The following is a 16,761-nucleotide window of genomic DNA, read 5'->3' as shown; positions in this document are numbered from 1 at the left end:
TTTCCTAAAAGTTTTATAATTTTACATTTAAGTTAGTGATTTTGAGTTTTTAAAAAAGATTTACTTTTTCTAGAGAGTGTGTCAGTGAGCATGTGAGCAGGGGCAAGGGGAGGGAGAAGTGGAGAGGGAATCCTCAAGCAGAGGCCCACCTACTCAGTACCTGGACCCTGAGATCATGACCTGAGCCAAAATCAAGAGCTGGCTGCCTAACCAACTAAGCCGCCCAGGGATCCTGAGATAATTTTTGTGTAAGGTATGAGGCTTAGGTTGTGGTTTTTTTAATTTATATTTTTTGCCTATGGAAGTCCACTTGCTCCAGCACCATTTATTGAAAAGGCTGTCTCTCCTCCATTGAATTGCTTTTCACCTTTGTCAAAATTCAGTTAGGTATATTTAGGTAAGTCTATTTCTGGGTCCTTTATTCTATCCAATTTATCTGTCTTTATTTTGTTCCGTTTGTCTTATCCTTTCACCAACACCACACACCTTTGATTACTGTAGCTGTAGATCTTGAAATTGGGTACAATGATACTTTTGGTTTTATTCTTTTATTTTCTATTCTTTTTCTAGGTGCTTAAGGGGACAGCTTATTGTTTTGAGACTTTTCCTTTTTTTTTTTTTTTTTTTAGAGAGCTATAGCTATAGAGATGAGAGAGACAGAGACATGGGGGGGGTGGTGGTGTTGGGGAATAGGGAAGGGCAGAAGGAGAGAATGACTGTTAAGCAGGCTCCACGCCCAGCACACGTTCAATACAGGCTCAGTCTCACAACCTTGCAGTTAATCATGACCTGAGCCAAAATCAAGAGTTGGACTTAGTGACTGAGCCACCTTATTTCTAATATATGCATTTAGTGCTATAAAATTCTCTATCCATTGATTTAACTGTGTCCCACAAATTTTAATATGTTGTATTTCCATTTTCATTCAGTTCAATGTATTTTTTAAAACCTACCTTGAGATTTTATCTTTGATCCATAGATAATGTAGCATGTTATTTTCCAAGTGTTTGGATTTTCTTTTTATTAGCTTTCTCCTTTTGATATCTAGTTTATTTTAAAAAATTTTTTATAATTAAAAATATTTTAATTCCAGTAAGTTAATATACAATGCGATATTCATTTCAAGTATACAATACAGATTCAGTGGTTTTTTTTTTTCCAAATTTTTATTGAAATTCTAGTTCGTTAATATATCCAATAATATTGGTTTCAGGCATAGAATTCAATGATTCATCGCTTACATGTAACGCCTAGTACTCATCATAACAAGTGCCCTCCTAAATACTCATTACCCTTTTATCCCACTCCCTACCCATCTCCCTCTAGTTTGATTTCCTTGTGGTCAGAGAACACAGTTCTGTATGATTTTCATTTTTAAAAATTTGCTGAGGTCGGTTTAGCCCAGAATATATAGAGAATAGGCACTTGAGGATAATGTGCATTCTGCCGTTGTTGGGCAGAGTGATTTATCAAACGTTATTTAGATCCTGTTGGTTGATGGTGTTGTTAAGTTCATAGCCTTGGTTATTTTCTAACGATTCTCTGTACATTGGTCTCTTAAAAACACCAAATTGCTGGGTGGATACAGTGATGGGGGTGGGGGTGAGGGGTCACATCTTTTTGAGTTTACTCCAGGAGCCCAACCATGTTCTCCCAGTGAAGATCTGAAACAAATCCCCTCAGGCTTTGAACAAGAAAAGCAAAAGAAACAGTTTTGAAATTTGCCAGAGTACCCTGTTCTTCCTAACAAGGCCTGACCTCAGGGGAAAGTAGTTAACCTGAGCCTAATCTGCTGGGATTTTATCAGAACATAATTGACCTGGGAAACGTCAACACCTCACTCTGCACTCCCCCTTCCTTAGCTCTCCTGTCCTGCCGATGGGAAGGGAGGAGGGGCATGCAGGAAGTCACAATCTTGGGGCTCAGGGGCACTGGAGACAGCCTAACTGGAGGAAGAATGCCTCCCTGCCACACACCCACCACCCACCACCCACTGTAGGCCTGTCATTGAAGGCAGATATCATGAAGCACAGCATGATTATGTCTGGCTCACAACTAAAAGTTTGTTTATAAGACATGCTAAAGTGGCAGAAAAAACAGTTTTCAGAGACACAGCAAGCATGAGAACCAGTCTCAGGCATGGCATAGATACTGGAATTATGAGACCAGGATATAAAATGATGATGATTAACATGCTAAGTTTCCTAGTGGACGAAGTAGATAGCCTACAAGATCAGACTGGCAATGTCAGAGTTGGGAATTCTAGGACAGAATTAAAAAAATGCTAAAATTAAAAAAAACAAACTTCATGTGACAATATGAAGAATGAACTTCATGGGCTAATCAGTGGACTGGACACTGCCCAGGACGGTGAAGGAAGCTGGAGATAGATCAATAGGAATTCCTCAAAGTAAAAAGGAAAGACAAAAAAGAGAGAGAGAAAAAAAAAAAACCCCAGAGCAGAATGTCTAAGAACTGTGGGACAATATTAAAGGTGTAACACATTGGCAATGGAATACCAGGAGAAGAGGAAGGAGAGGTACAGGAAAGAGATTGGAGGGAATAATGTTCAAGAATTAAAAAAAAAAAAAAAAGATACTAAACAGTAGATCCAGGAGGTTCAGAGAACACCAAGCACAATAAATACCAAAAATCTGTATGTCGTGGTGGTGGTGTGTCTGTCTGGCTCAATCAGAAGAGCATGTGACTCTTGATCTTGGGGTCATGAGAGTTGAGCCCCACACTGGGTGTAGAGATAAAATAAAGCTAAAAATAAAATCTGTACATAGGCATAACATAAACTGCAGAAAATTAAAAAAACAGCAAAAAGGGAAAAGGATTTATGGGGGAAAAACCATCTTACCTACACAGGAGCACAGATGAGACTACAAAGAGACTTCTCTTTAGAAACCATACAACCAAGGAGTGGAGTGGAATAAAAAAAAGCCTCCAAATTAAGAATCTGTCGCCTCTGAAGTTACCCTTCAAAAGTTAAGGAGAAAAAGACTCTCACAGATCAAAAATTGAGGGATTTGTTGCTGATCCCCCTGTCATGCAAAAACCATAAAAAAATTTCTTCAGGGTGAAGGAAAATGATATAGGCCACCTCCACAGAGATGTGCTTGCTTCCAGAAAGACACGGATTTAAGGAGGAAAGCAGGCTCTACTGAGCAGCCATGAAAATCTCAGACTCTGCCAGTTCTATGCTTTTCTTGTGTGTTGTTACAACCGAAAATCTAGTCTCTTGTTTGGTACCTATGGGGACTCCCTTCAGTCTGGTTTCCCTGCACCCTGCCTGCTCCCCCTTCCCCCCTTATCAGCAAAAGACAAGGACAGAGGGAGCCTGGGAGGGAGGAGGGCTCTGGCACCAGGCTTCTCTGAATGAGGGGAACGAGCCTCACCCAGGGACGGATCCCCCTGTGCTTGACACACGTGCAGAGGAGGAAACTGGCACAGCTCTGCCATGACCCTCTAGGTGTGCTGTAGGGCCAGGTGGGCCGACGGAGGCCTCAGTTTCAGGCTGCCCGTCTACTTGCCCCATGCACTGTGTAAGTAATTTCCCTTTCTGTCCATGCAAGGAGGAAAGGAAGGGTAGAGCCTTCTAGAACTCAGGTGTCCCCTCCCCCCAGCCCAACTGCTATCAGTCCCAGTTGCCAGGGACTGGTTTGTGTTGGAGACAGAACCCTCCTTGGGATTCTAAGCAGTTACTTGTGGCTCACAGGACACCGGCCACTGGAGGCAGAGCCACAAGGCCCTTTGGAGCCAGCTGGTGGAGGCGAAATGTCTCCCCAGCCAGTTCTTGAGCAGCTGTGCGCTGCCCTGCGGGTGCTCTGTGCAAGCATGCCACACATGCCACCGGGCTCTGGGTTTTGCTGGGAGGCTCTGGTAGGCACTGTGGTGGCAGTGTTGCTGGTGAAGAGTGTACACAGCTTCTTGAGAAGAAGAAAGGGGCCCTGTGCCCAGGGTGACGCACCTGGGAAAGGCGTGGCGGAGCCAGCCCCCAAGGCGCCTGTGGGGGAGGCCAGTCCTCTCCCCTGGCAGACGCTGGCTCTGGCTGCCCTGAACAAACACGGCAGCTGGCTGGCAGCCGAGCTCGCCCTGCAAGTGCTGGGGGGAGATGGGGGGGGAGCCCGCCTGGCACCCCTTCCCAGACCACTGATGAAACCCCCACCTCCGGAGCATCCCAGCCGGAGAAGGCGCTGCGCGGAGACCACGGGAAGGCCCCAAGGGCGGCCCTGATCCGCAGGGAAGCCCAGCCCGGCCGGCGGAGGAAATGGGGGGCTGCGGGCCGAGAACGCAGCAAGCGGGAGCGGAGGAAGGCAGGCCGGAGCCCCGCGATCCCCGGGGGCCGCAGGCTGCAGGTGCGGGCCAGGCCGCGCGGGAGCCCCCGACTCCAGCTGGCGGGCCCGGGCTCGGGAGGCAGCGCGAGCCACCCCTGCGGCCCCTCGCCCCGGGAGGACGACCGGGCGCCCTCGGCCCGCGCCCAGGGGGGAGGACGGGCGTCCAGAGAGCAGCGGAGGAAAGCCGAGGCTCGCGCAGCTGCAGGGACAAGCAAGCCTCCAAGCTGAGAAGTCTGGGCGCGGACCGGCTGGCGCCAAGGGAGGTCCAGGAGCTCCAGGAGCTCCAGGCAGCTCGACGTCCCCCGCGCCGTGGGGAGCGCACCTCCTGCGCCCGAGACTAGTGGCGGCGGCCGAGGCGCAGCTGCTCCAGGTGTCCCAGGGCCGCGGCCACGCCACCTGCCGGGCCCTCCGCCTCTCCCGGAACTCGGCCCCGACCGGGCAGAGAGCTCCAGGAAAGGAGCCGCCTGCACGAGGAGAGTCAGGAGAGCCGCAGGGCTGCGCAGTCCAGGGAGAAAGAGTTCCGCCAGCTGCGGGAGGGCCATCGCCTGCGGCATCGGCTGCGGAGCCCCCCGCTCCCGTTCTTCTGCCTCCCGCCTCCGGATACCCTCCAGGGCCAGGGGCTCCCCCGGCAGGGAGCAGGGGCGCGCTGGGAGGGCTCCTGGCCCTGAGGTCCCCTGCAGGTGTGACCCCGCTTCCCAGCAGCCAACATCCGCAACTAGAGCACAGTAGCACCTGTTGCTCCTCTGAGTTTAGATGCACCCCGATGCCACACCCCTCGAGCCATACCCATTGCTCCTCTTAGTTTAGATCCACCCCTTAAGCCACACCCTTTGAGCCATACCCATTGCTCCTCTTAGTTTAGATCCACCCCTTAAGCCACACCCTTTGAGCCATACCCATTGCTCCTCTTAGTTTAGATCCACCCCTTAAGCCACACCCTTGGAACCGTACCCATTGTTCCTCTTACTTTAGATCCACCCCTTAAGCCACACCCCTTGAGCCATACCCATTGTTCCTCTGAGTTTAGATCCACCCCTTAAGCCACACCCCTCGGGCCATACCCATTGTTCCTCTGAGTTTAGATCCACCCCTTAAGCCATACCCTTGGAACCATACCCATTGTTCCTCTTACTTTAGATCCACCCCTTAAGCCACACCCCTTGAGCCATACCCATTGCTCCTCTTAGTTTAGATCCATCCCTTAAGCCACACCCTTCGGGCCATACCCATTGTTCCTCTGAGTTTAGATGCACCCCTGATGCCACACCCCTTGAGCCATACCCATTGCTCCCTTTAGTTTAGATCTACCCCATTATTTAATTTGATGCTACATAGTTCTTAGTGAAGTCCCTATAACAGTATGAGTATGAGACAGTATTTTTCAATGTTAAACATAAAAAAATAGAAACACAAAATTGCTGATACTACTGCTACTGAGAGTTGATTTTATTAAGGGATTATATGCCAAGCACTCTATTAAGTCTTTTACGTGTATTATATCATTTAATTTTCCCAATGGTCCAGTGTGTCACATATTACTGAGGTTCACAGAGATTAAACAACTTGTCCCGAGATCACACAGCTAGTAAATTTCAAAGCCAGCATTCCGTCCCAGGGTTGTCTAACTGGTGTGCAAGTAACTTGTTTTTTTTGAAAGAGAATAAATGCACAAATGTATGCAAGCGGGAGAGAGACACAGAATCCTAGGCAAGCTTCACATTTAGTACAGAGCAGGACAATCAATCTCACAACCCTGAGATTGTGACCTGAAATGCAATCAAGAGTTGGACGCTTAATTCACTGAGCCACCTGGGTGCTCCTGTGCAAGGAATATCTATGCAATCTGCCCTAAGGATCCCAGAAGGGCTTGATAAATTTTCTTCTAGTTCGCATTTGAATGAGAATGCAAACCTAATAGCGGTAGCTAACTGTGGGGAAAGTCCTCACCAAAGTATCATGTGCAACCTCTAAGGAGTCTCCAGTGATTCCCATCTTTGGTATTCGTACCCTTGTGTAACACCTGCCACCCCTTGAATATGGTCTGGAACTACTGACTCATTTCTAATGGATAGAATACGGCAAAGGTGATAGGATGTCACTTCTGAGGTTAGTTTACAAAGAACTGGTTTCCATCTTGGGCCTGCTCACTTTTACTCCCTCATCTGCTCTGAGGGAAGCCAGGTGCTTGTTGTGAGCTGTATTATGGAGAAGCCCATGTAGCAAGGAACAAATGTCTCTTGCCTTCTTCTTTTTCTTTTTTTTTTTTTTTTTTTAAAGATTCACTCATTATGCATGAGAGATACAGAGAGACAGAGACATAGGCAGAGGGAGAAGCAGGGTCCCTGCAGGGAGCCTAATGTGGGACTTGATCCCAGGACCCAGGGATCATGCCCTGAGCCAAAGGCAGACACTCAACTGCTGAACCACCCAGGCGTCCCCAAATGTTGCTTGCTTATAGTCATGGAGGACCTCTGGCTGCTAAACAGTCACCTAAGTGACCTCAAAAGCAGATTTCCCCCACACAAGCCTGGAGATGACTAAAGATTCAGCTGCCATCTTGACTGCACCATTGTGAGATCTCCTGAGCTAGAAACACGTGGCTAGTTGCACCAGGATGGCTGGCCCAGAGAAACCAACCAGGTTGTAATGTTGTTTTAGGCTGTTCAGTTTGCGGAAAGCATTCGAGAAAACAAAAGTAAAAAGCCAAACTTTTGGCCTCTGACCCGCCCTCTCTCCTTGGGTTGAAATTCCAGGGAAATCAAAAGATGGTAGAAACTACTGACAGGTTAGGATTAAAAAAATATTAGAAGGGGACCTCTGTTCTGTTCACCACTTATCTGAGAAGACATTACCTTGCTTGACTTTCGCATGCCAATTAGTGGCAAATGCAGGACACAACTGGCAGTGTGCCAGGAAGCAGCTGCGAGGGCTAGATGCAGCACCCCAGAGTCTCCTAGAAGCCAGAGAAAGATCCCAGAGGTTCCCTGGTGCCCCCAGAAAAGACATGGAAATTAGATTGAGAGCCTGGGACCTGATCATGGGACTTCTGAGGTAGAGGGGAGATGGCCCATGGAAGGGAAACTGCCTGGAGCTCTTCTTGGACCAGCTGCCCCCTGCCTGTTTTGGGAGACTGAGGATTTAATGAGGGACTGAGTTAGTGTCTAAGAGATGATTTTTTTTTTTTAAAGATAAAACATTTATTTTTCTGCTGGTGTTACAGGATTTTTTTCCTTCAGTGCCTGCGGTTCTTGGTCCTGTTGCTTCAAAGAATGTAGAAGTAGACCAGACCAAGAATGGTGGGCAGCACAGCAAAGTTTATTGAGTGATAGTAAAGTTTATTGATAGTACAAAGCTCCCAAAAAAGTGAGGGGACCCAAGAGGGTTGCCTAAGAGATGATGTTCTAATGCTTGGTGGGTTTAAGTTTATTTAAATCTTTGACATTCTTCTTCTCCCTGTTCCCAGTACCACCATTAGTGGGAATGGGGTCTTCAAAGCAAGATGAGAACATGTTTAACAAGCCTGTAATGTATAATTATCAACCCACTCCAGCCACTGCTACCAGCTTGGCAGCTCCACTGCTTCAACAAGACACAGGGGCAAGTGACCCCTAAGGCTTCTTTTGCCCTATTTCTGGTTGCTGCCTTGACTCAGATGGGAAATTTAAGTGATTAAGTGGAGGAGCAAGTGGACAGCCATAAACAGAGTGAGAGGTGTGGAAAGAGTAGCAGAGATATGGAAATGGCCAGACTCATGTGCATGATTGAAGATGGCCTGGTGAAAGAGGGATGAGGCCTTTCCTTACTCATCTTCGGTGAAAAGGAGCCTAATCTTAAATGATGCTTCTTTCTCTTCCTCCAAAATCAACTACCCTTGATTGATGGTCCTTATATATGCCTCGTCCTTTTTCTGTGGTTACACTGTATTTTCCTCTTTCTTGGAAACTTAGCTTGGGTTATAGGGCTGCCATATATGGCTGCACAGATTGTGCACTGTCAAAATCCAGGGAGTACCATTTATAACCTATCAGATGATTTGACAAGTCATCTCCCAGAAATTTTTCCACATCGTTACCTCTGGATTCTCATTATTCCCATTAATACATATTTGATGATTAAATGACAAGAGTTGTTCTAGGTTCTGAGGATTTAGCAAAGAACAAAATAGAGTCTCTGCCCTTAGCACTGGTACAGGAAGAGACAGACAACCACATGAACAAATAAAGTAAGTTTAGGTGTTATAAAGAAGTTGCATATGTGGGAGTGGGGTAAAATGTTTGGGAGATACATTCTTATACCCTTAAATAACACATAGGACCACAGTTTATAAGCAATAGATGTTCTATTCCTAGCCATTTTCCCTCCTTTTCCTTTTGAAACTTAACATAGCAGATCATAAGTTGTATGTGTAACAGTGGATATTTAACACAAGGTAATAGAGTTATTTTTTTTAATAGAGTTAATTTTTAAAAAAGATTTTATTTTAGAAAAAGGGAGTGCATGCACGAGCAGGGGGAGGGGTAGAGGGGAAGGGAGAGAGAGACAAGCAGACTCCATACAGAGCTCAGAGCCTGACACAGGGCTCCATTCCAGGACCCTGAGATCATGACCTGAGCTGAAACCAAGAGTCAGATGCTCAACCGAGTGTCACCCAGGTGCAACTAGAGTTAATTTCTTTTTAGATTTTGTGTTTAAAGTATTTAAAGATCTTTTGTATTCTTAATGGTTCCTTATAAATAGGACTAAGGAAGTTTGTAGGGTTATTTTCTGGCTTAGAACCTTCATTTACTTAGACTTCTTCACTTTCATTACCAGAACTAGTTGTTGATTTCCTTTTAAAAGAAAAAAAATTGTAATAGTCTTCAAAAATAGTAATAAGTTTAAGAATAATCATAAAAATCATTGCATTCTGGATGATGAGTAGAAAAATAGCAAAACATTAAGAGGTTGGTTTGTGAGGTTGGCCAATGCTTGGAATAGGGACCCATTTGACATATTAGCCTCAGAGGACTTATGATTTAAATGAAGGCTCTGATAAGAAATCACTATGAATCTTCAACCATTAGAGTTACTGAATAAAACTGAGAATGCAAAATCTACAGATGTGAAGGGTCTTTGATATTATATTACAGATAGCAGGAAAGCAAAAGGCAATTACCTGCTCATCCTTTTATTGTTATATGTGAAATCATTGTGATAAGTGATATAGAATTTTCTAAATTAGATATTGTATGAGAAACTGCTCTGGAGCATCATAAGTGAGATGTTTAGCCTTTTACCATATAACAGCTACTTGGTTGGTTCCTAATTTGTCCACAAATTCATAAATGCTCTGAAACTCTGATTCTTTCTCACTAATGAGGGTTGGTAACTTCAACCTCCAACGGCAGAGTTGAGGATAAACTGAGCCAGGGTTATGAGAGGTCTTCAGAAACATGAAAGTAACCCACCAAAATCAAGGTGTTATCATTCAATCAGGTATTGCTGGCTTCAAGTTTCCAGTTCTGCTCCTTGAGCAGAATAAAAACACATGGGAAGCTTCAGTTAGCTGAAAATGGACCTTGTATAAAGGGTTTAACTTACTTCTTTTACAAACCACTGACAAAAGGCAGGACCAATCCATTCTCTTGCGTGAATACCACAGTCTATCCAGACAGCTCTTTTGTAAGTCCGTGATCTTCTGCCCAGCTGAAAACAAGAGTATTCAGAGTAACCAACTCAGGCTTTTACTTTTAGATTTCACTGATTAGCATAATTTAATAAGATTTCAGTGTAGTCCTTCACTATAGTTTGATTCATTAGATAACCCACAAAGAAGATGGATTTCCTATCTATTTCAGAAATCCAGGCCTGTTTATGCAGAAATAAGTTATTGCCTTAATTACAAAACAAATAACTGGAAAATAGACAAAAAAGGAAATTCATTAAATAGATTTACTTCTTCTTTTAAAAAAAGATTTTATTTATTTATTTATTTATTTATTTATGGAGGGAGGGAGGGAAGGAGGGAGGGAGGATGCATGTGTGAGCAGGAAGAAAGGCAGGAGAGAGGAAGAGAGAGAATCCCAAGCAGACTCCACACTGAGTGCAGAGTGTGATGTGGGCTTGATCTCATGACCTTGAGATCATGACCTAAGCTGAGTTCAGGAGCCAGACACTAAACTGGCTGAGCTATTCAGGTGCCCCAAGTTTGCTTCTCCTTTAATATAATATGTGATTGTTAAGTAAAATGTTAAATTCCCCTTTCTCCCAACCCCTCCTCCAAGAGAATAAGATTCATAATCCAAAGAAATATTTCTTAATTAGTATTTTTTAATTTAAAATTTTTTATAAAAGATTTCAATTATTTGAGAGAGAACAAACATGAGCAGGGGTAAGGGCAGAGGGAGAGGGACAAGCAGACACTCCACTGAGCAGCGAGCCTAATGCAGGGGATCCCAGGACCCTGGAATCATGACCTGAGCTGAAGGCAGATACTTAACCAATTGAGCCACCCAGGTACCCCAGCAATAATTCTGTTTTATAGGTGGACAATGTCAAACTTTATTACAACACCAAGTGGAAAAGCAAAACAAATTGTAGAGTCGGGTGACAGATTTTTAAAAATAATCTTATTATATCAATATTACATAAATGTGGTTTCTAACTCAGTAACAAAGAGGTAGCTATTAACATTTTATTCATAGGGGACCTTGTTTTCATTCATTACTTCACTAATACTTCAAGAAATTCTTTTTGGACATTGTGCTTGGTACTGGAGATTCAAAGATGAAAAGTCAAGGAGTTTATATGCTAGTCAGGAGGGCAGATATGGGAGCAATCAGTCATTATGAGGTGAACATGCGTAAGTTGCTTAGGGAACATGGAGTGTTAAGTCTAATTTTCCCAGGGAATAAAAGAAAGCTTTTCAGGGGTGGAACCTTGAGTACTTGGGTAAAACTTGAAGCTTGGCCAGCAGACAAGTTGGAAGAAGGCATTTCAAGCTTGGAAGAGAATCTGGGAACACTGTCTTTGAAGAACTGCTTTTGGGGGATGAGGAAGAAATGGCAGATGAAGCTGGGCACTGAGAAAGAGAATATGTGAAATCCCTGGATCTTAGATAAAAGAGATAAGGCTTCATCCTGTATTTCATGGGAAAGGAGTATATATGTGAGAAAGAAAGAGGCATGAGCACAAGTTCACACTGACAGTGTGATGAGACCTTTATTGCAATAGTCCATGGAGAAGAGATCCAGAGATTAGTTAGGGCAACAGCATGGAAGACAAGAGAAGGAATTGGAGCAGATTCAAAAGATATTTAGAGGAAATAATTGTCAGTTCTTGGTGGTAGATTTAAAGGAAGTGGTAAAAATTAAGGAGATACAGAATGACGCTCATGTTTCTTGACTGCAATCACAGTGGTGCCATTATAAGTCTGAGGTGCTTTTGTGAAAATTGAGATGAGAAGTTCAAGTAGACAATGATAATATGAATGTAAAGCTCCAGAGAGTAGGCCCCAACTAAATAGAAAAGTCTGGAATGACTGTTGAGACCATGGGGTGGATGTGTCCTTCTAGAGAGGGAGAGCATAGAGTCTGAGCACAAAGTCTTGGGAAGACCAGAACCCATAGGAAGGGCAGGGAGAGAAGAGGAAATGAATGAGACTGGAGGGTTTAGTCAGAAAGACAATAGGAGAACCAACCAGGAGTCATTGTTGGTCTGGGCAAGAGAAGTTTTAGAGGAGCTGTGTGGGCAAAGGCCAGTGAGTCAAGGTCTGAATAGGAGGTAAAGAAGTGATATAGGGAAATCTTTATTGGCTGAGAAGGGATAGAGAGCCCTGGGTCAGTATCTAGAAGAGAATGCAGGGCCAATGGCTGGAAAGGATGCATCTCTTCTTAGATATTTGTGTAGTTTTGCATTGGTTTACCTTAAGTAGCACCAGCTCACAAATAATTTTGAAGGTCTTTATTTTTAAATGCATAAATCACTTTGAGTATGTTAGAAACAGCATTCTCTTGAACACTCAATGGCAAAAATTAAATATGGCCCAAAAATCTATGGGAATTTTTTTCTTAAATTATCAGATAAATTAGAGATTCTGTGAAAGATCATTTCATTTCTTTTCCCTGTAAGTCAAACTTGAAAAAATGTTTACTAAATATCTTGTTAATAATGTTTTTACCTTTAAAACAAAAAGAGGCCTTCCCTCATATGATCGTCCAATAGAGAACATGTGAATGAGGCCTGAATGAGTTTTATTTAGATGATGCATCCAGTTTTGAATCTAAAAGCAAATAAATAACAAACCATGTCAGACTTTCCCAATTATGGAGCTTTCAGAGAACAAAAGGTAACAAATGGCAACAATAGGTCTCAGAGCTCAAAGAGCAAGCATGACTATAAAACTGAACAAAAATTAGTTTTTTAAAAAATTTCCTTGAGATACTTAAAGTTATATTTTATTGACAGTCTTCACAAATAGTAGCTTCATGTCTTTATATTATTCCCTTTTTAATGCATACATTCCACTACTTTTTAATCATTAGTTTTTTGAAGGCAGAGCTTTATAGAAAATTAATCAATGTTTTCTGGGTTTGTTTTGAAAATAAAAATTATTTCCCCCCAAACATTTAAGAGGAAAAGAAATAAATCAGCTTCATGGAAACCATTCAAATTACTTGAAAGGGTTTGTTAAAGTCCCACATCTTGTAATTTGCCACTAAACAACTAAACAGAAGATACTAAGAAAAAGGCATTGTCTTCTGCATTTAAAGGTTATTCAAGCCACACATCAGAGGGCATACTCTGAATAATTTCCCCAATAACAGTGAGAGATTTGCATTGATCCAGTCATACACATTTATCTGTCATCAGGAGAAGTTATTTTTGAGATAGATGAATAAGGCACTTAGAAATATGGATGACATTTCTGACTTAAAAGGCTCACGAGGAGTAAGGAAGTCACACAAAAGTGTTCCTCTATTCCATGATGTGCGAGAGAGTCTGTGCTAAAAAAATAGATTTTGAGAAGTACTCATTCTTTCTTTTCTATTCTTAATCTAATGAGCAGCATATATATGTATATATGTGTATATATATCTTATGTGTGTATATGTATTCATGTATATGTATGTACATATCTATATAGATATATTTAAATTTTTTCTAATTTAATTTTTTCTAGTGCATTTTATAGTACTCTCATGTGCCAAGCTATCTAAAACCTTCCCATTGCTTCTAATTTCAAACTTCTAAAACATATGTTGGAACATGAAATATATGAAAATAATTTTGAAAAAAGTTATTATCAAGAGAACCAAATATTCTCCTAAGAATATAACAGAATCTCATTATTACTATGCCTGATACTCCTTTGCTCAATTCAGGGGAGGCATGGAAAATGTATGTACTTATTCATTCAGTCATCAACTACCTATTTGGAGGTCTCTATTTGCCTTGCCACTGGGGATATAGCAGTGAACAAGAAAAAAATGGCCTGTCCTCATGGAACATTGTAGATTATGAGGAGAGAAAGGCATTAATTAAATAATCCTACAATTACATACATGAAAACTATGATAGATATCATATCCATGTGCTGTGGGTGCATGCAATATGCTGGGGTTGGAGGTGGAGAGTTCTATTCCCATCTGTGAGAGTAGAAACAGCCTTTTTTTTTTTTTTTTTTTTTTTTCCGCTTGAGCTGAGATTCCAAGAGTAACTAGCTAATGTCCAGGTGACCAGTAAAGGATGTGGTGGTAGGAATGAGGTTGTTGTAGAATAAAATAATCAGAAGAATAAATAACAACATGTTAAAAGGCTCTTAGTCTCCACAAATGATTCTTGGTCTTTGAGAGGTTTCAACTTGTGCAGAGGCTGTGGGGCAAGAATCAACATTCACTCCACCTCTTATCCAAATCATTGCCCTCAAACTCTCACTAGATCTACCTTCCAAGTCTTTTTAGCTAAGGTTTTTTGCAACTGCAATTATGGCAACATTACCTCACTTTTCCAATGCACTTTCCAAGTCCTTTTTAGGAGTGGGTTGGGCAAAGCAAATGAAATTCAAATTATTTTGCTACTTATAAAGGCTTAATGGAAGAGTTAAAGAACTAAGGTGTCTGGGGGAATATAAGAGCTTTATGCATTCTCCATATGGCCCCTGCCTCTGTCTTTACTCTTTTCTCCCAACCATTAGACGTAAATGATAATGACGCATTTATTAAAACCAAAACAAAACAATGAAAGCTCCTCTGATTACATACTTCTTCTAAAGAGTGATAAACTTCATAATTATATCCAGAGAGGTATCTTCGATTTCTCTGGGTTCGCAAACTGCTTGCCTTTTCCAGTGTGTTCTGAAGATCTTCTATGAGGATCCTGGATTTGAAATGATAGACATGATAAAAATTGAAGATTACATAAAATTGGAGATTATATAAAAATCAGACAACTTGAAAAGAAAATTATGCATCTATGAAAAAGAGGATAGCAAATATTGATATTTCAAAAAATACCAAATGTTGGAAAAGTGTTCTCTTTTTGGAAATAGGAACTGTTAAATTGGATAATGAATATAAAATGTAAAATTATTTGCGGATGTTCTCAAATACTACTACTACCATGGATTGAACAGCTATAAGAACTGAATAATGGGTATGAGCATTTACATTTATTATCTACTCAGGAACCATGCTATGTATTTTATGTACACGAGTTTAGTTAATAACCCTATGGGGTAGATTTTTTTACTTCCATTTTACAAACAGGGAAAATGAGCCTCAAAAGGGTTAAGAGCTTGCCAATATCATTCTGCTAGCGAGTACAGAGCCAGAATTTGAACTTGGAATGTGAACCTGAATTCTAGTCTTTATACTTTAAGTCTGATGTGACATTATGAACACCAAAACAAGACAACACAAAAATAAACGTTTTCAAAGATTTAAAAAAAATGTTTAAATGTTTACAAAATTGAGCTGTGGTATATCGCTTTTACATTATTTCCAAAGTGGACAGACCTTCTAAATATAAACAAGTGCAACTTGTTTCCCCTCAAGGAAGAACAATTCCTCACATTTATCACCAGAAAGTTATGAAGCTCTGAGGCAGACACATCTGTTTGGCAGCTATTGTTCCCTTTAGAAAGGCAATATTTTCCCAGGAGGCTCAGTACAAAAAACTATCCCTCTTAATTGATTAGATTCTTTATCATTTATCATTTTCAACAAATAAACAACTTAACATATTACCAATAACATCATGAATTTAGAGAATTGTCAAAATAATTCTAATGGAGAATTGCCCCCTAAAGACTTAGCTTAATATTTTCTAGTCAAGTTTGCTAGTGTTTTCACCAAAGTAGGAAAATTATAAAGTTTTTCAGTTTGAGGTTGTATGGAATCATTCTAGTTGGATATTAGCTCCTTTGATGAATAAAAGTCATCTTTTAAAGTCTCCAAGTGCCCTAAATTGAGCTTGTTTTTGAATTCCTGAGTATTTGCACATATATCCAGGACAGTGATTCTTAAGCTGCATTGCTTTAAAGTCACCTGTGAACTTAAAAAAAAAATATGCCACACTTGGATACCTGATTGGCTTAGTTGAAAGACTGCACCATTCTTGATCTCGTGAGCTGAAGCCCCATGTTGTGTGTGGAGTTTACTTAAAATTAAATAAACAGACTTAAAAAAAATATGCTACATTGGTCACTACATAGACAAGAATATCTGTGAATAGGTATCAGTCCTTTTTAAAAGTTTACCAAGTTATTTTAACATACTGTCAGGATCAAATTTAGGCTAACAATCTGGAAGCCAGTAATTTTGGTTAATTAAATCAGGAAACTCCTGGTATCAGTCCTCGGAGGTTCCATATTAAATACAATGAAGAGAATAGTAGAATTTGGCTGACCCTTTTTTCATTTTTCCTCTTGAGTGTCTGTGCTAGATATGGTCAACCACCTACTCTCCCTATGGACTTCCTTATACTCCAGGGGCTGGGAAACTGAAACTTCTTTCCTTGACTCTCTTGCAGCCTTGATTCTGGGTATATATTTGTGAATGCTGGTAAAATGGGAAGTTAAGAATGAGGCAGAGGCTATCTCCTACTGTTGCTGTGGCCATGTCGAAATTACGGAGACGTGACTGTTTAGAGGCAATCAGGGTTGCTTTACAGTTTGAGAGGCAGTTATGGTAACAACAGTGGTGGCTGGAGTAGCACAGCAACAGATTCTGGACCTCTAGACCATTCATTGCATGAGGGAGAAGTAAATTCTATTTAATCTAAATCATTGTGTTTGGGGATCTGTTATGGGTTGAATTGTGTCTTCCTCTCCCCCAATTCATATATTGAAGTCCTAACCTCTAGCACCTCAGAATGTGACCTTGTTTGGAAATAGGATTGTTGCAGATGTAATTAAACTGAGGCCACCAAGATGAACCCTGAT

The 16,761-nt window shown here is 41.7% G+C and overlaps 1 protein-coding gene across 1 annotated transcript in view; it reads right to left on the bottom strand.

Annotated features, from left to right (window-relative positions):
* CPA6 (carboxypeptidase A6) overlaps positions 1–16,761 on the bottom strand; it is a 325,374-nt gene that overhangs the window by 71,206 nt on the left and 237,407 nt on the right. The window contains exons 4-6 of the mRNA XM_041768850.1: positions 14,582–14,696; positions 12,499–12,600; positions 9,921–10,025 (exon numbers count right to left, since the gene is read on the bottom strand). Coding sequence (XP_041624784.1) covers positions 9,921–10,025; positions 12,499–12,600; positions 14,582–14,696 — 322 coding nt within the window. The remainder of the gene's footprint in view (positions 1–9,920; positions 10,026–12,498; positions 12,601–14,581; positions 14,697–16,761) is intronic.

Source organism: Vulpes lagopus, chromosome 9, assembly GCF_018345385.1.
Source record: "Vulpes lagopus strain Blue_001 chromosome 9, ASM1834538v1, whole genome shotgun sequence".
Taxonomy (NCBI): domain Eukaryota; kingdom Metazoa; phylum Chordata; class Mammalia; order Carnivora; family Canidae; genus Vulpes; species Vulpes lagopus.
This window is presented reverse-complemented; position numbering and strand designations above follow the sequence as displayed.